At 39.2% G+C, this 27,636-nt stretch overlaps 1 protein-coding gene across 4 annotated transcripts in view; it reads right to left on the bottom strand.

Annotated features, from left to right (window-relative positions):
* The window catches only part of DIP2A (disco interacting protein 2 homolog A), a 77,508-nt gene that overhangs the window by 41,105 nt on the left and 8,767 nt on the right, over positions 1 to 27,636 (bottom strand). For all 4 annotated transcript variants that reach the window (XR_009114637.1, XM_058027627.1, XM_058027626.1 and 1 more), the window contains exons 2-3: positions 11,660 to 11,731; positions 3,697 to 3,816 (exon numbers count right to left, since the gene is read on the bottom strand). Coding sequence is in view for 3 of the 4 variants with exons in the window: in XM_058027627.1 (XP_057883610.1) it covers positions 3,697 to 3,816; positions 11,660 to 11,731 (192 nt within the window). In the remaining variant the exon portion in view is untranslated. The remainder of the gene's footprint in view (positions 1 to 3,696; positions 3,817 to 11,659; positions 11,732 to 27,636) is intronic.

Below are 27,636 nucleotides of genomic sequence, written 5' to 3' on the forward strand. Positions count from 1 at the left end.
AACACATTATATTTGTAGTCTGCATATAAGTACATTAAGCCATTAAATAATGTGGCAGATGAGAAATGAAAGCATTCTTAGACAGTTGTGCATTTTGGGAATGGAAAGGCCTAGTTGGAGGCAAGGGTGTGCTGGGGCTTCTTAACAAAGCAGAGCAGGGCAGGTCATAACATCACAGATTTGTGAGAACAAGCATGGGAACTACTTTTTATGCCATTTCCAGAGGGCAAAATCACTACCACCTCATCCTCTAGTCCTAATTCCCACCCCAAAACCTGGAACAGACTAGATTAACTGATACAAATGCAACCAGGAGACAGCCAGGATGAATTTTTATTCTGTTCCATGTTTTATTTTTACAGCACCAATTTAACTCATCATTCCCTCTACACTCATTAAAATCTATTCCTGGCTTGAAATCTTTCCTGTAATATCTTGTCCTTGGACATCAGCTGAGTAGGAACATCCTCTCTCATCCAAATCAATGAAGTAATTGCTTTCACTTCCCTGGAACACTTTGTTCCTATTCCACTTTGGCTTTAAGAGCTTTTCTACATGATGAAACACATTTCAATAAAACAAGTAAAAGGAATGAAATTATTTTAAAGAAGCAGAACACTTATGTACAAAAATTCATTCGTTAGTATAAATTAAATTTTAACTGGATATTGGAATTGCAAAAAGAAACTCTACCACTGCCTGTTACTTAAATTCTTCAAAATTTACTGTGAAAGTGATTCACCATGTAAGAACTGTGGAGTTCAGTTTTCTTCAGGGAATTCATCACTCATAATCAGACCAAGTGTGCCACACTTTTGAGAACAGGGATCACAAATGCTCAACAGTGACCACTGGAAGTGATGAACAGCAAGCCCAGCATTTTATTAACACAAAGAACATATGTACCAAAGTAAGGGAAAAAACCCATATACTGCCATCCAAAAAGCAGAAGAAAGTCTTGGAGAAGTATTGCTAAGCTTCTGCAGTTTATTAAGCTGGATACAACCATCAACAATTAATAACTTATTATAAACATTTTCTTCTTCTGCTGTAGTAAACCACATAATCTTCTCTCCAGTTCTAAGTACCTATTCTCATTTTCTTTCTTTCCACATGTCCTTAAAAAAGGATTAAGGAGGAAAACTAAAATAATTTGTGGACTATAAATCACCTACACTCTCACAGTTCCTAAATTGTTCAGCTATTAGAAGAGCATTTTTATTTCCTATTTGTAGCCTCTGCTCATTTATCAGGCTCTGATTCTGGCCCCTGCCTCAGGCACAAGGAAGGAAGAGTTTCTTCAGCTGGCTGAAGAAAAAAAATGACATTTATAACCTGACCAGTGTCCCTGCTGCTCATGGATTTCAAAATACAAACAGGCAAAGCAATAAGCACTATGTAGGTGGGACGGGGAGAGGACCTGGAAAAAGGTAAAATCCATGGGTTGAGATATGAACAATAATATCTGAAGTTAATGAAAATGTAATAATTATGATGATGATGATCATAATAAAAACAATAATAATAGAGTTAGAACAAGAATAATGAGATGTGAGCATTATTCTCATTGTAAATCCAAAACACAGTATTGTACCAGCTATTAAGAAGAAAATTAACACTATTCCAGCTGAAACAGGACAGCAGGCTTGTATTTATTAACAGTATTCACTGCTGGAATTTTTTTGATATTTGTTGTTTGAAGAGAAGTTACCAGATGATGATAAAAATCAACATACAGTTGATTTAAATACACAACTCTTCTGTGAAACTATTTTAAAAAGTGCTTACAGGGAGTAAATGACAGATCAATTGTATAAAAAGACAAAATTGTTTCACTTCCTTGCTTATTTCAAGTAATTTATGTTGATGGTTGTAAAGTACCTATAATTGCTCCAGAAAGAGATCCTGTTCTAGGAAAAGCTGCATTCTCCCCTCATCAACTACTCTTGAAAAAGACATAGGAGAACTGATGAGATCTGAAGCAAGGAAAACAAGAACTAGAGACTGGAAGGAAAGAAAGAAGAAGAAACAACACACCCTTCCTTCCCCATAACAGTCTGAACTAAGGTGTGACATTGAGGGAAGGAGGCTGAAGCTGGTAATCCCTCACAACAATCAATGTGTGTCAGCACACAGGGAAGCCAAAAAAGGCACCAATATCTCTTTGCTGACATAAAGAAGCCAACATTAATGCAGTAAATCTGAAGAATTTTTTTTTTAATTACAGAGGAGAAAGGAGAATAGATATGGGTATCCAAAAACCATATCTACATTTCCTTGCATAGACCTAAGTAAGTTTGACCTAAACCAAGTCAAACAAAACTGTCACCATTTGGTTTTGATATCATCTGAGCACATTAAGCCTTGTCATATATCACTAATGAGAGAAAGAAATCCAATTATGTGTGTTGTAACTAAGAACTTAGCAAATTCGCAAGTAAAGAACTTGTTCTAGGCAGAAATATTTACTGAAAAATTAGTCTGGGGAGCTGTGATAGGAAACCACAGCAGGACATGGCAGTCCCCACCAAGGACTACCTCCCAAGGCTTTCCTGCTGTACTTGTGCTCTTCTTGCAGATTTTTATTTCTGTTAGCTTAACAATGACACATCTTACTCTAATTATTTTCTATAATATAATTTTCTATAACATATTTCTATAACTTGATTTAAAAAATATTTTAAACATGTCATTTAGCTAATTACAACACTATGCAATATTCCCTGGCATTCAGAAGTTTCTTCTCTGTGTAGCTTTCTCAGGAGTCTGTATATATCCACTGAATATTTAGGAAGTCTCATTCATCATTCAGTTAGCCCAAAGGAATGTACAAGGCACATCTGCTCCAAGTCTGGAGCAAGGTTTTACTTATCAGCAGGGCAAATAGGATGCAATAAAACTCTGCCCAAGCAATGGCAAGACAAGGTGACCCAAGAGCAGCCTCCTGTTCATGCCATCACTTGCACTTCTCATCCCCAAACCCAGGATGTGGAATTACCCTGCTCAACAAACAGAAAAATATCCAGCTAGAAGTCCAAAAGTATATAGGAGAGAAAACCTTTCAAACACCTGTTTTTCCTCACTATTGTGACAAGGAATTTCACAGGGAAATGGTGGACTTCGACCACCTGAAAAGTAACAATGGGAACAGGATGCAATGAGGATATCAGTATTTTCACACAATTTTCCAAAACAGGTTTGTCACTGTAGTGTCCATTTAAAATGAAGTAGAATATCCATTGTGATATTTCCCTTTTTTGTGCACTTGCTTTAAACCAGGAAATATTAGGAAGAAAGCTACAACAAATATATAAACTTGCTTTAACAAAATAACCCAAACGAGCAAGCAAAAAATCCTCCAAATTCACATGCTCTAGTCCTCAAAATTCTTAAGTAACTGTTATACAGACTAGAAACCCAATTTTGTTTTCTCAGCAAATATGGAAAACCTGTTGAGCATGGTAAAATTCACAACAAGAAACACATCAGAAGCCAGGCCTACAGTCTTGCATTTCCTGCAGGCAGCATTCAAACAAAACCACTCTTGTAACAAAACAAGATACTTGGAAAACATTCATTATTACCTCTTCCCTTCTTCCAAAGCACTACACCTTTCTGTGTGGGTGCAGGTGCCATTTCACAGGGATATTTTCCTCTGAGGACATGAGATGCCTCAGCTGTCTCTGTGTCCCTTACCGGATCGGAAGCGCTCGTCCCTCGAGTTGGTGGATCGGGATTTCTGCTGCTTTGCTACCCCAGCAGTGGCTTGGGAAGAGCCTGGGACTCTGTTCTCTGCTTGCAGGGATGGATCCACACCTGAAACATAGTTTATTTTAGTCCAAACTCAGCTTACAAACATGATATCTGATCCCCACGTCTACATTGTTTCACTACAACCGGTGCAAGACAGTATCTTTAAAAAGAACTCATCTTCTACCTGCATTTTAATCCAATTTAATCTATGCCCATTTAACTCAAAAGATTCACATTTTACAAAAAATGTTGCAATTCTCTAGTAAGACCTCTGCAGATATTAATGCAGAATTACTGTCAGTTTCACCTGTGTAAAAGCTCCTGCTGTAATCCAGGTTGTCTGGTTGCTTCATGTACTCCTGAAATGATGACAGACCTTCCCAGCCCCACACAAGGTAATAAAAATAAGAGAAACTGAACCATTCTCTAGTTGTTTGCTTTGCACCTTATTAGAACAGGGCTCTAGATAAGCCAGAGCAGTTGCTTATGTTTAGGCTGGCTAATATTTGGGAAGATGAATCTCAATTCTACATCGTAGCACAACAGGAATAAAAAATCAAAGGGGTGGACAGTAACCATTAAATATGCATTATCCCCTCCCCACCCCCAAAATGAGGAGACTCTCTGCTGGCTCTTGATCCATCAAGGACTATATGAATTTGGGCTAGGAACTTCCATTTGCAGTTTTATTATACATCCACATTTCAAAATGTAATGTAAAAATTCCAATGCAGCTGGAAGGGGTTTTTTGCACGATCCTAACATAAATATAGCTTAGTGCTGTGTTTTACAACAAACTTACATGGCTGCATCAAGGTCACTGTATTTCCTCAGCCCTTGTACCACACAGGGCTGAATATATCTTTCATTTCACTCCTTCCTTCCCTTGAAGAGCTTTTGATTTGCTACCTGGCCCCAAGTCTTTTGAAAACAACACGTTTTGGAAACAAAGTATTTGAACACAACATTTTCAAAATGCAAATATTTACCAAAAGCAGCTCCCACTGAACTGAAGACATCATCCCAGAGGAATCTGGGTCAGTTTGTTTGTAAGGAAAGATCTCACTTTAAAAAGTAAGAAAAGGTTCACTTCTCTCTCATGGGGCTTCTGTTCCCGTTGTTACAAAGTGAGTATCAGGAAAGAAATTGGCAGCTACTAACAAATCTAGGAATTATAGACACTTTTATGAAGGCGTTTCAGTGAGATATAGTCTTTACATTAGGAGTGTAATTGGATTAAATATCCCATTTCTACCTCAATTGATGAAAAAGAGCGTTCAAATACTCTATTTAAATGTAATATCCTCAGGGAAAGTGCTTTATCATCTTCATGACAAGGTAAATTACTATATACCAGCCTTCTTGGGTATCTGTTAAGACCTTTGGATGAATGCACTCCAAAATCCCTTTCCCAACCCTTTGCAGCTAACAGCGAGCACCTCTGGACGCTGAAGAGGCAACCTTGAGCTAGATATGAGTTCAGTGTGTAGGAAAAATGAGCCTAAATAATAGAAAAACAAAGGAACATTTAATAATTCACACAGATCTAAGTTTTAAGAATGTAGTCTGACTTAGAGAGATATGCTCCTTTCTTTTACAGTTTGTGATAAAGAACAAACACATTCTCACCTGATTTTTCCTGCTTTCCCAAAGTAAAGTTTTTTAAACTGACAGATGACAGAATATCTAACATCAACTGCATTCCCCAATAGGATATATGGAGTCAGCCCAGCAAAGAAACCAAAGTGTCCCCAGTGGAGCAGAACAGAATGTGTATTTACCAATATACAGACCTAACACTCCTTGAAACACTTAAGCAGAATTTTGTAATAGAAAAACAAATGTAGTTTGCCAGCTGAATTGATTCAACAGATCTGATAAGTGGTGAAAACACTGCAGAATTCTATTCCACATTTCACTTGAACACAAGTTTTCCATAACCACAGGTCAACAGTCCAGGGAGATTGGCTGATCTGGAAACAATAAACAGCAACTTCAGATTCTGTTAGAAAGATTGAGGCAAGTCATCTCCTTAAGCCTGAGCCAAGCAAACAGCCAAGGCAAAGGGAGAACTATGATGGTACAAAAGAGAACAGGCAGCAGGGCTGGGAGCCTCCCTCAACTAAGACTACTTAAGGAATTCTCAGAAAACATCATACCTACATCATTTTTGTGTAATTTTGTCAAAAGGGACCGTGGGTGAAAAAGATAGCAAAAGAACACTAGAACTTTTTTTTGGTGTGCCATTTCTTTTCCTCCAGGAGGGTTGTTAGTTGTAAGCAGAAAAAGAGATTCACGTTCCTCCCAATTCCTTACTCTTCCCATTTGCAGTCTTGTAGTAACTACAGAGCCTTGAAATCAGGACTTGTAAGAGCCTCTTTTCCACTCTGTGATGCCCTGTGGGAGGAGAACAACCTGGAAAATGAGCTGACTGGTGTAACCCATCAGGAGTATGGGTTATATCCTGAGTCATGTGCAACCCAAGCACTGCTGTTTGGCCACACCAACCCTGGGGGCAGGAGGAACAGGGAAGAAGTGACCACACATAACAACAGGAGTCCATGACCAAATCCAACTCCAGAACACTCTCCTCCTCTCAAGGCCAAAATCAGACTTTTGTGAATCAGAGTTATTGTGATGAAGTATGTACCAGTGGATTTCAGAAGTTCCTTGTAAATTAGGATAAGGCATGAAATCCTTGGCACTGTTAGAAACTACAACTCCATTTCTTTGGATTAAGTTTCCCTCTTCTTTTTCCAAAGTAGGTTTCACATCACAGTGCAAAAATAGCAACAATGCATCTGAAGAATATCACTTTTTGGTAAAAATAGTAAGATAGTGCATCTGACTCTTAGGCTACATAACTATGTGCCAGTAAAATGCTGTTCCACAAGCCTGGTGAGCTTGTTCATTTATTCCCCTACTATGCAAATCACTGCCTCAGCCTTCAGCAAAAGCAGATGGGTAATTAGGTGAAGTCTCCCCACTCACACCAACACCTTTACAGAAAAGACATACACTAAAGGCACTTGATCCACTATTCACTGTTTTTTCTCCATTTTTAACTTGCCCAAAGCTAGCAAGAATGAAGTCAACTAAGGGAACAATTTGCTTCTACAGGATGAAATTAAAAATAATATTTTATTTATTCCTGTATTTCTCCATCCACAAGCACAGGACAATCAAGACCAACGCTGGCATTTCAAGCAATTTGCATTTACAGAAGCAAAAATGATTTTACTGTAAGAGCAGGGAAGAGCTGCCAGGACAAGGCAGAATCTCTGCTGGCATCAGTGGGGAGGATGAGCAGCTAAAGTCATTAGGTGGGTAGAGATGAAATTTTCAAAACATAATGTATTAAAGAACTCTGTAGAGAGGAGAGGGGAAGAGGGAGGCCAAAGAGCAAACTCCAGACTCTTTGTACATTATTAAGTCTTTCTGCAGCTATTGAACTGGGTAAGGAAACAAGAAAGGAGCAAATGACAGCAGCCAGCTTCAAAGTGCAAAAAGAAAGGAAAAGGTATGACAAGGCAGAAAATCCAGAAAGTGGAGGTCTGGCTCTGGGCAGTTACTGAGTATCCAGTCCTCACTCAAGTTCAATGGTACCATCCTTTACTGTCACATCCCATCTCAGAACATATTACCTGCTGTACACACATTTTTTATCTTCAACATCCAGCTTTGGAAGTGTTCACACCTTCCAGATGAGAGGGACTGAACAAGGATTTACCCAATGTAATTTATTACCCAGCATACGGTATCAGAAATTCAAGAGATTAGAAATAATAATGATAACACAAGGCATTGTACACATGCATTATATGTGACAATTTTCCATGATTCTGTAACATTTTCCTCTACTCAAGAAGTAAATTCCACCTCCTAAGCTTCCACTTGCAGCCTATGAAACCATTTTAAGGGCATTAACACTTTCCATTCAAAGAAGATGGAACAGCAGCAAAGAATACAAAAGCACAGAAGACACTTGTTATAAACTCAATGAAACCAAATACAAGCCAGGATTTGGATCCAATTCAGAGAACCCAAACACTGACTAAACCACCTCAATAAAAATAAAAAGTAAGTGTTACTTACTCACAAGTAAGAGAGGCACTTATTTAGACTCTATGACACACTGGTAAGCAGAACACCCACGAGGCATTAGCTAGAGCTTAAATTTCTCAAAATAATAGTCCATTTTAAGCAGCAGCTCAGGAGGTGCTTCACAAGCAGCCCAGCACTCCTAATGTACAAGGATGTGCACTGAATTGAAAAGGCACAGGAATAGCAATCTCTTGATATTTTGAGAAACTGAGCAATGAAGCTATAAACTGCTTTTTCAACTAGCCCATGTGAACACCTTACATTTTCACATACCATCATTTAAACCAAGTACACCAAGATCCAACCAAATTAGCCAATAAAAATTTGGACATCCTTTAATCACAGCCATTATACCCATAGTATAAAGTGGGAATTTTAACTCCATAGCACCAAGTAAGGTACTTATATGTTTTTTTTTCCTTAAATTATAAGAAATTATAAAGCTTTTGTAGACTCCAAGACACCAAAGTTGCATATTCCCTAAAAATGGAACTACAGGTACTAAGTGCTATAGGGGTATGTAAAACTCCCACTCTAATTGAATGAGAGCCTGATTTGTGGGTACCTCTTAACCACAAGGATGCAAAAACAAAAACCACAGTAATACAGAATCACAGAGCAACCCAGGTTGGAGAGACCTTGAAGACCACCTGGTGCAACCAGGAACAGAAAGCACATGTATTCCTGGTAGCAGCAGAAACATTTTTCAGAGACAAAAACCCATGAAAACTTAAGAAAAATAGAAGTATGGGATATGCCAGCCTCATCCAAAATTAGAGGAGGTTTCATCATCATTTTCCCTTAAAATAAAAATTTGAAAATGGTTATCATTTCAATTTTGCTGGAGCAGAAATGCTAAGGAAGAAAATAATAAAAGAAAATAATTTTAGAGTGGAATCACTGTGACCCCAGAGGAGAAATGAAGTCACTGACCAAGATGTTCTTCTAGCACTAACTAAATCCAGTGAAATAATTTCCAGAGACTGCTCTGTAAAGCAGCACCAGGACACTAACTACAATTGCAACCTCATAAGAGGCAAATTGAAAATAACCAGTAACACTGTCAAAATATCAGTAAGAAATCAGGATAATCAGAAATAACCATCACAAGGCAGGAGTTTTACTTGAGGTGTTAGAAAGGAAGCTTAGACCATCACCTGCCCATCAGGAGAGGATGCTCACTGTAAATGCTGCTTATTTTATTCTGTTATTTCTGAATGTTTTTGCATCCCAGCTTTATCCACATTCAAAATCACCCTCTGCCATGTATCTGATGTTATCCATCACTCAGAAGCCTCATCATGCAGCATGCCAGATTGCCTACAGATATAATTAATTATTTCCTCAGAGTTTTATCTGTAATTTGCATGCAGAGGTTGACTGAGGAAGCCAATTACTGACTGTTAAATTTTTACTTCATTAAAATAATTAATTACTGTTTAATGCTTGCTATTACTCAACACTTGTTTTTGATTTTGCACAGTGCACTTGGTTGGATCAGTGAAAAATAACTCATTCTAGTTATTATTTCCATATAATTACAGAGTTTTATGGTTCCTAAGCAAAATCTTTACATTTCCACTAACTCTTCATCATTTCAGATTTAGAACTTTAGAATACAAAACAATCTACAGGAATGAGACCCTTGAATCACGGGATGTTCTGCTTAATTTTCCTGTTAATTGAAAATGTGCTTTGCAGGCACTTCTGTCTTTTTCTGTTCCCCAAGCCCTCTGTGGGGTTGTTTAACACTGTCTGGGTAATGATCTGGCTCCCCACAGATTCAGCCATAGAGTGCAGCAGAACAGAGCCCAAACCATTTCAGACCCAAACCTATGATCATGCAAGTGCATTTTTAAGACATAAAGCTGTAGAAAGATATGATTTAGTGGTCCTGGGGACATCCAATCATAGAGCAAGAAGTCAATAAATGTAAAATGCTGACATTCATCAGCCTGCAAAGACTTGATAGATACTGAACCTTATGAATTTTATCAGCAATGCTACAATTAAATTGTTAATGATAAAAAATTTCTGCAGGCTCAAAGCCTTTGGGACTCCCACACACTATCCCGAGCCATGCTGGAGCTGTGTCAATTAAGGAAATTTCAAGTTAGAACTGGGTTAATGGAGCATATGTCAGGAAACTGAACCAGGCAGTTAGCTTAATGTTTTAAGCAAATTTTATCCTTTTGCCAGAGCATCATTCTTTGTGCTCAGAGGCAGACAGTCTATTCACTTTTTAGCATATTAAAGTTAGATTCCTGTCAGCTTAATACTAATCTAGGCAGAAGAGGTAAAAAAAGATCAAGTAATCTGGCACTTCTTAGAAAATGTGGTCTCAAGCAAGTAGGACAAACCACAGGATTTGCTGACTCATTAAACTACTGCTTAAGGCGATTAGGGAAATATAGCTGAACAAGGAGAAAAACCTTTCAGCAGCTGAAAATCTAAACTTACTTTAAGGAGTATGGCAGACAAAGTACTGGAGTTGTCAAGCTATGCTTGAGAGCTCAGTACTTGAGTATTTGTGCAAACAGCCTTGTGAGAGTTGAGAAGGAAAAAATATGAAGTAAAACCCTCACTGTCAACAGAAAGGAGTGAAGGCAGAGTAAATCAAAGATAATGGGAGATTAAACAAGAGACAGAAATCCAAAGACATGACTTTCTAGGAGACAAAGTGCACTGACAGAGTATTTCTAGTAATTGTGAATCCTCAGTCAAAATCCATACCTCACCTGGTCTCAGAATCTTTAACCAAGCTGAGGTAAAGAGGACAGGGTATTTGGAACAGAAAACTGAGACAGTTCTTTCCAGAAAAATGGTGTAAGGAGGAGAAGCTGTGGCAGCTGAGGCTAGAGCTGGCTGTTGACTGTCAGTCATCCTAAAATTCCAAACTCCTTCTTTGCAAGGAACAAGCCATTTTAAACAGATGAGTTTGGTCCTGCCTGGCCTACAGAGATTACAAATTTGCTACGGGAAAACCTACATCTATTCTTAAATAAAGCCCCAAATCCAAATAAAAACCAAAACCACAAAAAAGAAACATTTGCTAAGAGAACCCCCACGATGAAACATCAGATCACATTCTGACTGTTCAACACTGTCTCAGTTTACAGTGTCTCATTATTGCTTCCACTCTCCTTAGTTTTCTTCTCATTTTCCCTTATCTTAATATCTGTCAAGCTATGGAAATTTGGGGGATGACAGAATACCAAATCTCAGTGGCAGCATAACAACCTAAACCCTGATTGATTTCAGTGTCCTAGCATAAAAATAAATTTTATAAAGCTGGGCACTCAGGTTTTGGCTGTGGATGATGAAGTCTGAAAATAACCAGCTTCAGAAGTAATGGTTTATATATAAAAAAGTCAGCACTTTGAAGAAACAGAGGGGGTGAGGGAGTGTGTGGAAATGGGTGAGGCACAGGGAATGCAAAAACCAGCACATTAAAGCATGAGACTGAGAACCACTGAGTATTTTCATCTAATCAAAGCAGCCAATTTGCTTTTAGCAATAACTTTATTAATTTCTAAAGTTATCTTAAAGTTTCAGATGCAGTTGTCAAACTGAAGTTTGCTGACAAAAATGTTACCATTTAACATTTCATATAAAACTATAAAAAATATCTATTTCAGGCTTTTTCCTTGCTCTGCACTTCTCTGTGACAGCCATTTCCCACTGCTGCTTAGATGCCATATCAAACACTACTATAATTCATCCAGTCTATTTAGTGAGAACTTTTGCATTTTATATTTCCACAAATTTGGCACAAAGGTGTAATTTCCAGGCAGTTTCTCACCTTGAATTAGTGGTATGTACCGTGCTAGCAGCTTTGCCCTCTTCTTTTCATATCCTTTCTGAGTGATGTCTCCTAAAGAAAAGAAGAAATAAATACATGTTGTTTGGAAAGTCTACATTTAAATCTTTGCATCAAGCACATCCTGTCAGCAACATACTGATGAAAGAGTGTAACAAAGTAAACTATGCAGGGAAAAAAAAACAGCAACAAAAAGGGCATTAATTACATATATATATATATATATATATATGGATTCAGCCTACCTCTGGCCAAGTAGAACTCCGTTTACTCAGTCAGATTTTACACATAAGAGTTCTTCCTCTGTATTTTAAAATGATTCTCAAGTACTTTCCTTAATCCATAAGGACTGTGTTTAATTTTTTGCTTAATATTCTTCATTTCCTCAAATATCTGCCTCATCCCTATATCAGAGAACACTAACAGACACAAAGTAATTTCATTCTGCCATCCCCAACCTCCATCCAAGTGAATATGCATCATTTCAAGCTACTGACACTCTCCCAAAACAAGCAATGGGGAGTTCAAAGACATTGGTCAAAAGAGGTAAGAAAAACAAATGCACATCCTGGACTGCTTCAATTATTGCAGGCATTTCAAAACGCAATCCACCAGTTTTTCTTCATAAACCCGTGTAAATATTCTATACAAAATGTGGGCACAACAGAGAAATTACCATTTTTCTTGAAAAGAAAATAAATTAGCAGAAGAAATGCACAAAAATATGATATATATATATATATATATAGTATTATTATATCAAAATGAGAATTAGATCAAACTAAACCACAGCACTACAAATGCCCGAGCAGATTTGTCTGCCTGGGAGCATGTGGTCAAAATGACAAACTACACTTTTTATGAAAAAAAAGAAAAGGATATCAGAAGACATCTTCTTTCAGAAGAAGAGATGCATAATTACCAATTACGGGAGAAACAAAAAACCCAATCCAATAGACAAGAGGCACCAGTAAGAAGAACAGTTTTTCTCAAACCAGAAGTAATTTGGAAGTCTAAAGCTCAGCAAATTCTTTAAGGATCCAAACTGTACCTTACACACAAGTGCTGCACTGTAAGCTCAGTGAAGAAACCAACTTGCTCAGCTTCCTAAATGCTCCACATGATCCTTACCCCAAGCCTGTGTGCAGCTCAGCCCGTGCCAGGTCCCACCCAAGTGCACAGGTAAGCCACGATCAAAAGGCAGCGTTCAGGAGAGAGTCCTGCTCAAACCAGAGTACTGCACACGCTGGCATCCTGCTGCACTTGGAATTCTCTGATTTGGCTGGAATGCTGACTTGAAGGACTTTCCCTGGATGAGGTTAAGCACAGGACAGAGTCAGAAGCACCCCGTCCCTTTCTGCAGCCTGCGGCAGGTCGGGCTGTGCTGCCCGGCCAAGCCGGGCTTTGTTCCTTTCCCCACAGCCTGGGGGTGGGGCTCCTCCTAACAACTGCTCCCCCTTGCCCCCAGAGCCTCAGGGGATTCACCCATCATGTGGGCTTTTTGTGATCCCTCATTGCTCCCAAAAAGAGCCACTTTGCCACACTGCTACACCGGGGCCACAGCTGCTGTCATTTAGCCTCACTTTCTCCTGAGTTACTGGATGACACAAAAGCAATCTGAGGTTCCTCGGGCTCAGCAAGGCAGCTGGGAAGCCTGCACAGAGCCAGACACTGTGAGAGCTCTGTTTGGAAGAGATCTTTAAATATCTGAAGTATTGTAAAGTATATAACATAAAATATGTCAGAGGTACCAAGAAAATTAATCTAGACAGAGACGAACATGGCAGCATTTCTTAAAATTATCTATAAAAATATATTCATCAGTGCACACAAGAATCTGTCATGTAGTTACCGTGGTTCTGCCCAGGTGTGCTTCCATTCCACCATGTTAGCACTAGACCTAAGAGAACCTTAATGCCAAATTCACTAAATGGAACTGAGAATGGATCTGTGAGAGCCTGGCAATTGCTAAAAACAGGGAAACGGCTCCTGGTCTCCAGTTTGCAGAGGTCAAGAGCAGATATATTTCTAAAGGAGCTGACAGTATATGAAACATGGATGAGCCTCATCAGCTGGCTCAGCTCTGCAAGATGGAACCTTGAACAACTGCACTGTTTGGCCACTGGTGAGCACAGCCACAATTGCACGTCTGTCACCTTGGCTGCAGAAACCTTTGCCAGTTCCTTCAGGATAAAGTCATGGGCACCAACACTGGCTTCTGCCTCAGAGGTGGCTCCTGAGTGGCTTGGAAAGGCAGGCAAGTTGCCAGTCTAAAACATAACTCACATGTCATCTGTAGAAGTATTTAAAGCATATCCCCCACGTTTCTGGGACAGGCTGTCACTGTATTTGAAAAGTTGGTGGAGGTAGAAGAATCAATTCAGCAGACATCATCACTAATTCTATGTCTTAAACAACTTTTTAAAAAAACCCTGAAGATGAACCAAAGATCAAAATACAAATCCTTTTAGATAAACTATAGAAACATTGGAAAAGATGGGAGAAGGTTAGGAAACAAGGGTAGAAATTAAACAGTCTAAAGAAAACTGGAAGTGGTTTGGGACATATTTTCTCCATATGCACACCTGTGAGCTCCAAGCTGGGATACACACAGGTGTGCCCTCAAAAGATTCTACCCATGACAGTTCACAATAATTTTTATTTAACACACAAGCTTTTATCACCACCTAAATCTAGGAACCAGAACAGCTCCTCCAAACCTACAACTAGTACCCATGCCAAGACTTACCTGGCACATGTTCTCCCAGACACTACACTTATGTAAATCAGGAAAAAGCCAAACTCATCAACAGGCAATAAAGGAACTAAAAGATGAAAATCATTACTTGCAATCAAAGAAAGTTTTGGATCTCCAAACTGTACAGCAGCCAAGACTTGCTGCCATCCCTGAAATATGGGCTCTGATAGTTCTGTGCCTACCACATCTGGTAGGTCGACTGATACCTTAATTTAGTTTGCATATGATGAGCTAAGTGAAGTGTGAAAACATCTTGATTGGAATCTTTCATATTACAGGAATCTCTTTAAAATGGAAATGACATCTGATCATTTCATATGGTGATGCATCTGACTAAGCCATTAGAAATTCTATTTCAAAGACCCTATTTGAAATATCCTGAGAGCATCACCATGACTTTAAAGGAGCATTAGAAGTTTAGCACGACTTCACTGAAAATGCATGGTACTGGTAATTCCTAATTTGCAGCAGGACTTGCATCCCTTTGAGGGAATTTGAGTTATTGAAGTATAAAACTTGTCTGATGTAAAAGCAGCAGCATGGAGATACTCAACTATATAAATGCAGAATTTCATTAAACCTTTGCACACACAACAGAATCACTGACACATCAGGTTCTAGATATAGGTAAATACTGACCAGCTAATTATATGCATCTTAATGATAGAAAGGGAAGGAATTTGACCAATATGTTAATAGCAAAGATTTGGTCTTCCACTTGGTTCACAATTACACAGTGGGATTACACACTATATTTTACAATACCATTAATTGCTTAATAAATTATAGAAGGAATTATCAACACTAATACATTCAGTTTGATCAAGCTATTAGGAATTTTGCAGTTGACAAAGCAATTCAAAGAAACATTTAGAATTAGAAAATTAGAAAAAGAAAATTCTATTCTGACACATTCACACCTTGAAGTTTCAAAGCAGTTGCAGGACAAAGGCACCACTTGTATTTTACATATTTAAAAAGCCAAAGGTGGGTGAATCCTGCAGTTCAGAGAGGATGTGCAAAGTCAGTGCATTCCAGGTTATTCTGTTCCATACAGCCCATACTTGGGAAGTGTGAGTGTAGGCAGGGAGGAGAGAGTTGCTCCTTTTCAACTCTGCCTGGCTTAAACACTTATTTGCTTCATCTGCCAGGAGTCAGCATCTGACAGTGCAGAATAAGGTTAAATAACCAGATCACAAAAGCAGCCTCAGCAGCAGTTTCTAGGCTCAGTTAAGCCAAATTAATGAATGGTTCTTCCCCTGCTGCAGCAAATCCTTAAGCTTGGTCCACAGGGAGACAGAAGAAGCTGCAACTCTGCCCTTCCCTTCCATGCTGCTGGAGCTCCCTGCAGAACACAGACAGACTGACAGATGCCAGCTATGTGCACACCTGTGGGTGAACAACATCTATCACACCAGCTACCACTTCCAGGTCTCATTAAGATGGAGATCAGTAGCTTTGCCATCCCCTCCAGAAGGCTGAGGAAAGCTACACACATGGGGAGGAAGGAATGGGAATCCTCTGGCCCATAGGGAATGTCCTGTCTGCTTCCACAAAGGCCAACAAAAGCAGTTGGGAAAAAACAGACTAGGAGTGGTCAGGCAGATCAATGGACAGGATCTTTAAGCTAAAAATTAGGGCTTGATGTTTACTTATTAATAACTTTGACATGGTTAGAAAAGCTTTAGACAGAATGCTGTACACATGCAATGTGCTCCCCATCATGGAAATGCCATTTCAAAACAATCAAAATTTCAGTGTACTATAGAAATGAAAACACTCAGAGTTTCTGTTTGTCACTTCCTAGCTGTATCAAGGATAAAATACCAAAGCAGACTGTCTGACATATAGTAACCAATTATTATAATGAATGAGGCCAGAAATAATTATCTGAACTAAGTCATTCCATGGTATCCCAACAAATTCCATTAAAACTGTCTCTATATTTGCCTGAAGATGCAAATCTAGGCATGGAGGAATCAAAGAAAAGCCTTTCTAAAGCACAGCTTCTTTTCCTTTCACATCCTTCACAGACTCATTATATAATGCATAATGACTAACACAATGAAGATCCTTTACATTGAACTGGTATGAAACTTAAAAATAAAGTTGTGTATTTGGATGTCAGCAACATTGATTTTTTTTTTCCTCCCCCCACTAATACGCAAAAAGTTACCTCAACAGCCACAGATATTTTACAGGAAACAGAGCATTTCATATTTACTACTTGCAAAAAGCTCATATTTAAACTTTGGCAGCAATCACAAAGATCACAAAGCTCATATTTAAACTTTGGTAGTCATCACAAAGATCACAGCAAAGGTGCCATATAGGCATAATGTGCCACACTAAAGACTGAAGCAGACTGATTCAAAAATCCACGACCATGGAAATATCCAACTCATTTATGAGACCATGAAAATAATTAAAAAACACACCAGCAAACCCCAAAATACTCCAACAGCAGCACAACGCTCAAAATTCACCTGGTATGTTGAAACATACAATGAGAAGGTCTGTAACCTGCAGTGTCTACTCCATACACAAGTTATTTCAGTTTGTAAATGATGAAACTTTTTCAATGAATTTCTAGGTCTCAGTTTCAGATTTGATTAGTTTCCTGACACAGCATTACCATGTCCTCACATGCACTGTAAAACCATGTTTTTAGGAAAAGATTTACAGTTCATCTTGACATAACAGGTAAGGGGGGTGGCTACAGGGCAACATTTTATGGTGAATGCAGACACTTTGACTTCTTAAAATAAAACACTGGGATATTTAAAAAAACAAACTTCATCAGTATTCATGTTAAAGCTACATAAATAACATAATTCAATATAATTTTACTAAGAAATCAGACCTCACTGATATATTGGGTGCACACAAGTCATCTGACACCATCACAAAGAATCAGATGAATGATTCAGAGATCCTGGCTGAACTACAGAATGATAAACTGGAAAAAAAAAAAAAAAAAAAAAGAAAGCAGCTGAATTATTCACAGAAGGAGGCAGCAAAGCAAGCCAGCTGGTGCACACAGACATCCTCTCATGGCAGGGAAAAAAAACCATCAATCCCTATTAGGAGCAGAACAGTTCAGTGCCTGCACATTTGGGACGCCCCAGCATGGGTCCCTGTGGTGGCTAAACTTCTTTACAATTTATTTCCAGTTGCAACACTACTCATTAAGTGTATTTTCTGATGAAATGGAGCTCTCCCTGAACAGCATGAATCCAACATTGGCAACGAAATGTTGAGCAGGGAGGTTGGACCAGATGACCCACTGTGGTCCCTTCCAACCTGGCTCCACAGAAACCTGTGCCTTCTGCCAACTGCACCTTTTTCCCTGTTTATCTGTAAAAAGCAGCCCAAGGAGAGCCAGGTTTGGTGTCTGCAGGCTCACATGCTCAAGCCCCCAGCCAGCACCTGTTTGAGGTTGAATGTAACATGCTGGTCCCAGGTTGCTGCCAAGGCATGGGCTCAGCAGCAGAATTTTCTATGAACTAAGGTTTGTTAAAACCTTATTTGTGAAATGCATCTTTATCACAATAAAGTATTGAACAGAAGAATCACTTTTAAATCAGATGCTTACAAACAAAGCATGTTAGGGAAAAAAGATTAATCAATTCCAGCACATACCAACCATTTCCAGAATGTCCCATGCAGTGATACCCATAATCCAAGGCCTGAAAAATACTCTTTTGCAATAACATACCCTTATCAAAATTAATGATTATCTGGAAGAGACAGGCTGGCAGTACCTTAAGTCACTTATTCTTCCTTACCTCATCTGCCTAATCTTGCAATTGCTGTTTCCCAAAATATGCATATGGATATGGATTCTGTCCTGCATCTTTTGATCCTGAATCCATGTATTTGATGGCATTGCCTCTGAATGTCCTTACCAAGCCACTTGGTTATTTACCTTTACTTGTCCTACTGTATGATCAAAAGTATTTGATTGTCAATTGCATGAGAAATACAAAGCTCCTTTAACTGGACCAAAGCTGAGAAATCTATTAAAAATTCTGCCATTTGGGAGGTGGTCACATTTACAGAATCAGAGAATGGTTTGGATAGAAGGGACCTTAAGGCTCCTCTAGTTTCAATACCCTTCTATATGGTCAGGTACAACTTACACTAAACCAGGTGATTAATTATAATTTATAGTTATAGAATGAGTGTTATAATACCCACAATGTTTGCAAAGTTATAATTTACAATTATGATGGTATAATTAATTTATAATTCCCTTGTTAAGGTCAAATCATTAAACTGCTTTCCAATTCATTCATAGTGACTTCTTACCTTTCCAGCTTCCTACCAGCACATCACTAACTCCAAAACCTCTATTTTTTTTCCAGGATTCCCCCATGGGAATTATTAACAGAAGATTTTGGTCCATCCAAAAAGCTGTGTTCTCAAGTCTTCCCTATTCACACAGACTGACCTCCTTCTGTCCTAGGATATGCTCATCTATTTTCTGTCAAATTACGCCCCTCATTTTCTGGTGGCCAATTCCTTACTTTTTTGAGTCTGGGAAACAGACAGGAGGCAGAAAAATACCAATAAGTTATTCAGAAAATCTGTACTAGAACAGCACGAATGTCAGACAGGCAACTCAACTTTAGGTTTTTGTATTCTTTCTCTTACATGTGATTTTGCCATGTCCACGCCATAGAGATTCACTGAGGGCTCACCTTAAATTTGGGGTGCAGCTTTGGTGCTGTTATTAATGCCAGCACAGGGAAAAGGTCACTAAAGTGTGCTGAACACTCTGTCCATCACAAGGGAGGCTGAGGAGTGCAGCAGCAGAGCTGTGAAACAGAGGCAGGGAGGCAAAGGGTGCAGATGGACAAGGCAGGATTGCATTGGGAAGAGAGGAACCTGCTCCCTTTAGATACCCCAAGAACAACTGCCCAGGACACATCCTGCACCAGGCCCCTCAAAAACCCACAACAGAACAAAGCTTCAATGAAACAAAAAGTTTCAACAAAACCTGGTTTCGAGGAAGCAACAAAATACCAAAGTTCTTCCACTTGACACCAACCAGTTCTGCTTTCCTCAAGTTCTTCCATTATAAGCAGCTTTTACCAGCACAGCTCCTTAACACTGAGCACTACTAAGTAACTACAAATCATCTAATCACTTGGAATCTCTTCATTAAAATAAAAAGATTGCAAGCAATTCCCTTAAAACAAGATTCATCTCTGAACTTTGGAAAGTTCACATATTTGATGCCTTAACAGTGAAGCCCAGGACAAAAACTCACCAATGCAGTTCTACCCAGAACTAACACAACACACTGAGTGTCTCCAAAATGCAAACTCAGACAAACTATTACACTTCCAAAGACAAATACTGGAGCACGAAAATATCAGATTTAAACTTATCCATTCAGTCCAACAAACACCCTTGGCATGCAGCTGCTGGGAAAATTTACATGACTGCAGTTATTTTTCAACAAGACCTGTGACTCATTCAGGGCACTGAAGAGACATTGTTCAATAAACAGAATATTGAATAGGTATCTGTTTTGTTTCTTAATTCTTTTGCCAAGAGACAAAAGGCTTCAGAATGCAGGAGCTCAAGAACAGGAAGGTCATGGATAAAGGCACAGATTGGCAGTACTTGGGAAGGAGAAGTCACCACCTGTTTCAGCTTTTTAATCCTAAAGCAGAGAATCCATGCTTGTTTATACTCAAAACAGTCTTATTCAGACATGTCAGTACAAAAAGTCACCTCATCCTAAATTTAGGTCTGAGTGTGGATTTATTACAAATCCCCTCCAAGATCACCAGCAGCACCTCTTGCTGCTGTTGAAACCTGGTAAAGCAGTAACAACCTGTTGGATGCTTGGGATTCTCCTTCCAAACGCTCTGCTACAGAAGCACTTTTTCACACAATTGAAAGGTGTTGCTAAAAAGCAGCACACAAAAATGCAATTTATAATTTGTTACTAAAAAAATTAATTAAACATTAAAATGACCAGAGCCACTTCAATACACCTGTGAGTTTCAAGGGATTACTGCTTGCTTTTTCCATCTCTTATGGCAGTGGCTTTCAATTACCAAGACTTAGACAATGTCTGTGATAAGTGGAATATAGCAGCATTTTTTAAATTGACACCCCACACCATGTTTAAATTGTTTGAATAATCAGTTTAAACATTCCTAAGACAAAGCAGTTCTTGTTCAGGCATCTACATTACTTTTAGATAAAGAACTCCTCACACTGCTAACACAGAACATGCAGATTCTCAGAGTTCAGGATTTCAAATAGACATAATCAGTCCCTTCATTTTAACTGATGATCAGAGGACACTTTAATGGCTTTGCTGCATTTCATAAACAGCTGTGAATTCTGAAACAATTAAATTCCTGTTAATCTAATATGTACAAGCTGCTGATGTGGACCTGCATAAATGCTGCTCCACTTCCTCTGCCCATTCATCTAGACTGGGTTCCTCAAGTTCCCCAGTCTTGATTAAGACCAGGAAAAAAAAAATCACTTCTCTACCATAACTTTTATTAATTAATGAGCATTTTGGTTTTTATTCATGGAAAAATTAAGACTTTCCAGCTGTTTGGTAAGAGAGCTCTAAATCATCAATTTATATATACATATACACACATAGATACACACATCTGAATGTATTTGAACAAAATTTTCCTTTCAGAAATGCAACTCCTTTCCCAAGAAAACTGTCTAGCATGCCATTATTAACAGCTCTATTTTTCAGCCAAAATTCTGCAATTTTCAACTTTCCAATACCTCCAAACTGCAGAGCTTTTTTGATTTTTATATATATCTTCATAGGATGCACTGTGGTCTTGAGAAAACCACTGAATCCCAGTAATCCTATATTGTCCACAGCTGCATGGCTAAATCCTCCAGTGCTTTAGAAATTAGACATTCCCCCAGAAATTTACTTCTCTTAGGACCAATGTTATTCTACTTTTCCTTAATTATCTTGCAACTTTTCCAGTGTACACGACTTAACCTATAAACCATGAGTTTAAAACACTCTAAACCCGACACAAGTGGATAATAATTTCAAATTCTTATATATTGCTATTAGAATGCTTAAGTGCTCTTTCAACAGCTCAACTGATTTATTCATACATTTAGAAAGGAACTTTAATTCCCAGATTCTTAAAGATACTTTAAACATTTAAAATTGGAAAGCTTTTATACTTGCTATGGTTTGTTCTAGAAAGATTCCTTGGGGAATCTTTGGGGTTGGGGTTTAGGATTTTTCCTGTTGTTTCTTTCTCTTAGGGAATTTTCTCCCACATGTTATCAGGAGGCAATAATGACCAGGTACTGAGGAGAGACAACAGAAGATGCCAAGCTCAGAGAAGGAGGGCACTTGGCTACACTCCTCTTATCTGAGGGTTTAGGTTGGAGATACCTGGAGAATTAGGCTGGGAAAAAGGGGGCTGGGGCAGCTCCTCGCTGTCTCCTGTGCTCTCAGCATTTGGAGGGGAGAGAGGCTGAGGCTGCTGTGGGGAGAATTCATCACCACTGCAGGGTTCTGTCTCCTGCTGCCTTTCTTCTATGAAGAGTGGAGTGCCCTTTGCACTGGGACCCTATTAACACCCAACCCCACCAAAGGAGTGCTATAGATGAGTAATTTAAGGTTGGCTCTCAGCATTAAGAGACAGATATTATGTGTATAAGATGCATAGTGATGTTAATCAGTATGTCCTCCCACAGTGCTTTTTTCTCTCTCCCTTGCAATAACCCCAGCAGTCAGAGCATTTGGGGAGGGCTGGTTTATTACCAGAGGTGCAGCATAACAACACCTGAGCTCCAATCAAGATGGAAGAAAGTGATCTCCACCAGTGGACAGCAGAGAAGGAGTTCAATGACAAACTTTTGGAAGAGGCTAAGGATATAAAAAGCAATGTGTCTATTTTGTAGATGAGCATGCAGCCACTAGTGACAGAGACTCCCAGCACTGCAACTTTTCCTTAGTCAGTTCTTTGTTGTGTTTTTATTAAGGCTTAATAAACCTTCTAAATTTTTAAAACTGAGGGCTGTTTCTCACAGGAGGGACCCTTCACCATCTGCTGGGGTGCCTCAGGGGACACGCCAGGACCCTGAGCCCCTTTCTGTCCCAAGGGAGCCTCTCTCTGCTGTGTTAGGGAGCTGCACTGCCCCTGCCCAGCCCCACCATTCCTTTGCCACTGCTCTGGGGTTTTTTGGTACACTTTAGCTCTGCACCCTGATGCCCTGTGATTGCAGCCACACCTGCAGAGTTTCTGCTGCCTCTTGTCTGCCACCCTGCTGTTCCAGGGTCCTGCTGCAGCCCTTTGCTTGACATTGTTTGTATTCTTCAAGTACTAGAAAAATAACAGTTTGGGATAAAAAGTGACCACGCTATGATGCTACTGTGTTGCTTTGTTATAGCAACACTAATTTATTTCTCGTTGAAAAAAAACTGTGAATCCTGTAAAGAAAACTGAGAGATTTGCCCACAACCTTTTGAGGAGATGATAAGGGCAGTTTTGAGACCATGCCTGGCACCTAAGTTTTGTCATTATTGTTGTCATCTTACTGCAAAGCTCCCATACCTTCTTGGGGATTTCTCACAGGCAGCTCCTTGCACCACTGACTCCTTCTTCCTCACAGCACAGCCAACCAACTCCAGCTTGCTTCTCACCCAGCTCACCCACTGTTTTCAGCACTCATCCTCACTGGACACAGCTGTGGCCTCTTAAGGGCAGGCTTGTTCTTAATTGGTAATTAGTACAGCTGCAACTCTTCAGGAGTGAGATTACCTTCTGCACTGTTCCCTTACATTCTATCCCTCCACAAAGAACTGTTATTCTTTTTCCCATATCTTTGCCTGAAAGCCCCTTAACTTCAAAGTTATAATAATTTAGAGGGAAGCAATCATATTTTTCATTCCAAGTGAGGCTCCTGCTTTCCTTAGCAGACACCTGTCTTTCAAACCAAGACAGCCCCAAAAGAATGAGACTGAAATCAAGAAATTCTCATGACATCTCAAGAAATTCTACTCATGTCAGGCTAATACAACATCCCTAAAAAAATCCCCAAGTCACTGCAGCTGGAAAATAAAAAAATAAAAGAAGCAAATTTGAAGTCAATAACTCTGCATGCAGATTATCCTTGGAATCCCGTGGTTACTTTCTCTGCTGTGAGCAAAAAAAAAAAATCCCTACAAAAGCCACCAGGAAAAGGCTCTCTCTGCAGAAGCTGGAAATCAGCAATGTTATTAACATTGTGTCAAGATCCAGTAACATGTACTGAATGACAAAAAGGAGGTTAAAAGCATCAACACAACATTCTTCTGTCATATTACATATTCTATGTTTATGCCTCACTTTCAGTAGCCCTCAGTCAAGGACTTGCTGCTCAGAATTTCTGCTAATAAACTCATGTATTCTGACTCTCCAGACATCAGAAACTTTCCTGAAACACCTAAAACCCCCTGAAGATCATTCTCAAAGGCATAACACCAATTCCTATAAAGACAGCAACTGGATTTCCTTTAAACCTAAGTTTTCCTCAGTCTCAAAATGCAACCCACTTGTATTTACCATAAAATATCAATTGCTAATTCCACTAAATACATATTACCTCACTAATAATGTGTACAAACTGACAAATCTGCAGAAGTTACTACACTATCACCAGGTTTATCATCTGAAGGGAGTATGTCACAATGCTTTTTGGGGGCTGGGGAAGGGATGGGGTTTGGCAGGTTACCCTCCTCTGGTCACAATGTAAAAGCATTGTGCTTACAGAAATCTCTCTATTTTAATTCATCTGAACCATGTTTTGCTGAAGATACTTTTACTAATTACAAAACAGCAACATTAACTTCAGGTGAACTGTCATACCTTCCTTCTAGCCCAAAATTGGGTAAGGTTCTTTACACCAGGTAACAACTGATGTGTCTTATCTCACAGCATCAGGTAACAATTTCACTGCAATCCCAACTATGACAACCACTGATGAGGACCACAAAGCAAGTTCTCGAGTTTTGCAGCTCATAACTTCTGAAAGGGCACTGAGAACCTATTTCATGCAATGAACACAATTTTGATAGCATCAGTACTGCATGAGTCACCAATCTATCCCACAGTCCCCTTCAATCACCCCAGGGAATTATCTCATAGCGATTCAGAATCTCTCTTTATTTGCCAGTGTCAAAACACTGCTTGTTTGAACACAGCAAGGCTACCTCTTGCCATGAGTCAGTTTGCTGGGCTTCCCAAACTGCACCAGCTGCACCAACATGTGACTGAAGCCCTGCAGAGTTCAGCTCCAAGCTAAGCACAAAGTGTCCATCACTTCACTGCTTACAAATATTCACTCAAGAAAGGAAAATCCACCAAAAAAATCTCATGGCTTGTTATTAGTGCTGAATATTTTGGACAGAAGTGCATAAAACCAAGAAAAGGCTCATTCCACAGTGAGGAAAAGAAATCTACCTGTTTGCAGCACAATAGTGGCTAAAAGGCCCTGACCCAAAAAAGAGAACAACCCAAATAAATTGTACAAGCAAGAGCTTGCCCATGGAAGATGCACTCAGGTGCTGTAGGGCACAGAAAACATGCAGTGATCACAAGAACAAGTTGTTAATTATTAGCTATTCACAAGTTTTATATGTTTAAAATTATTTTAAATTTTTTCCCTCTGGATGCAGTCCAGGGAACACTGGTCCTGCCAGGAAGAAGGAACAGCCATATAGCATTTGTGTAAGTACATACTGAGTTTGTCAAATCTAATTTATATGGCCTCCATTTTAAATAAAAATCCAAGACTATTTATTTCTTATATTATCTACCATTTTCTGGTTTCACTAAACATTCTGCTACTCCTCCTCTGTCTCTAACCAGCCTGCAATCACCTCATCCCCACTACCCTGCTACACAGACTTATCTCACTGTTTAGGACCCATATAACTTGCTAGGATAAAAGTAACACATACAAGGATTTATACACAGACATTTTATAATTTAAATTATGATTTATAATTTTAACAGTAATTTAAAATTAGACTATTGAGCCACAGCTGCAGGAATATGTGTGCCAAGGAAGGTTTTTATAATTTTGTTGGGGCTGTGTCCCAAGTTACTTAGATTGTAAGTAACAATGAAGTCAAAATCAAATAAAAATCAATTTCACTGGAAAAGGGCAATATCCATAGTGATACCTTTTGCAGATCTTTGTCCCAGCCCTTGCCTTCTGTAAACACCTGTGTTAGAGGTATTCCCAGCACCTGAAGTTCTTTTTTCAATTAGCAGAATCTAAACATTCTGAAGGGCATGTGAAAAACCTTCCGCTAGGAAGGGGAGAGCCTCCTTTGCTCATGCTCAGTCTTAGGCACTGATAAATTGCTGTCCTGTGGAAATCAAATCAAATCAGAGCCCTGCCAACATCTGCTAAAACCCAAATCTGAAGAAAACTACGACTTTGCACTTATTTAGGCAATAGTTGCTGATGTATCTAATCTTGGCCTCATAACTGTGAAAAGTCTAGAATCACAAATATAATTTGTTCTAACCACTAAGCTCATCAGAAGAATTTCCTGTTTAAAAATACCCATTTCCTTAACACATTCCTTCATCTGTAGCACGATCTGGTTGATGACAGTAAGTAATACTTTTAAACAGACTGGTTAATTCAATTATTCATGAAAAGTAACCCAAACCCTCTCTAACAAGGAGGCTGTGGATGGAAAGTGAGCACAGGGACAACAGTGCCCATCACCTTGACTCCTGGGCTATTGCTCAAACTGTCCAGCCATGGATCTTCATCTGAACACCACAGAATATATAATTTTTCAGTTTCTCAAACTGCTCGAGGCAGACAAACACGTGGCAAAAATACAATACACAAACCCACAGCAGCCAAATTAATCCTGACCTCACTGGTGCTTCTGTGTGTGCAGGCAGCTGAGAGTCTGCAGAATGGAACAGGGAGGATCTCCAGAGTGAAACTCTGGACGTGCTGACACCAGACCAAGGCAGGGAGAAGACCTCAAGCTCCTGCCAGGAGTGACTCTGGGGCCACCTGATTGACTGCTAACAAGTTGCAAGGTCATACATTTCACTACACAGATGTCTGACCCAGAGGCAGTAAAAAAAGGCAAAGAGCAAGAATGAGCATCCCCATACAACCATTTTCATTCCTACAACATGTACCACACAACCTCAACGAGCTGGTTTATAAAGTTTAGGCTTCTTCATGGTTTTTTCTTACATAGGTAAAAAAACATTCAATTCCTACAACCATTTTAATTCCTACAACATGCACCACACAACCTCAACTAGCTGGTTTATAAAGTTTAGGCTTCTTCATGATTTTTACTTACATAGGTAAAAAAACATTCAATTCCTACAACCATTTTAATTCCTACATGTACCACACAACCTCAACTAGCTGGTTTATAAAGTTTAGGCTTCTTCATGATTTTTACTTACATAGGTAAAAAAAAATTAAAAATATGCTCACACCTAAATTTGCTTTTTTCAAATACTGTTTCTGAAAGAAAAATGAAGGAAAGAGTCTTTACTGAGCTGCCATCTCTGAAAACAGTGAATATTTTTTGCAAGCTGAAGTAACTCTCACCAAATAGAAATTATACACAAACATCTGAAATGAGAAACTTCAGTAATTTTGTTAGACAACACATAATTGCCAACAAATGTTTAGTGGTCACAATGCCTTTTCCCAACCCTACCAAACTGTGATTCCACAACATGGCCTGTGTGACATGCTTTCTGTGCAACCACACATTCTGGCACTTAATTAACATTTCTCACTCCTTATAATGCAAGGCAGAAATCTCATCATGTGGGACTTGGACAGAATTCCATCTTAATACAAAAGCAACTGGTACAAATGGAGTTGAAGCCCCTCCAGTTATTCCTAACCCATATCCCAACACAGGCTTTCACTGCTCCATAAGCAAATAACTCCTCAAACACTATTTGATAAAATGCTGAGTTGACTGGTATTTTCCCTGTATCTGATGAATCCCAGATCTGTGGGACACAAACATATTGATTATGATTTATGGGAGCTTTCATATTCCAAGTTCTAGGACAAAATGCTGCTACAATCAGCAAGTCCTACGTTTCATCTGAGGCTGGATCCACAGCAGATTGAAGGAACAGCCGTACAGATACAGGCAGACACTGGAGAAGTTTATTTTGGG

Source organism: Melospiza georgiana, chromosome 7, assembly GCF_028018845.1.
Source record: "Melospiza georgiana isolate bMelGeo1 chromosome 7, bMelGeo1.pri, whole genome shotgun sequence".
Classification (NCBI taxonomy): domain Eukaryota; kingdom Metazoa; phylum Chordata; class Aves; order Passeriformes; family Passerellidae; genus Melospiza; species Melospiza georgiana.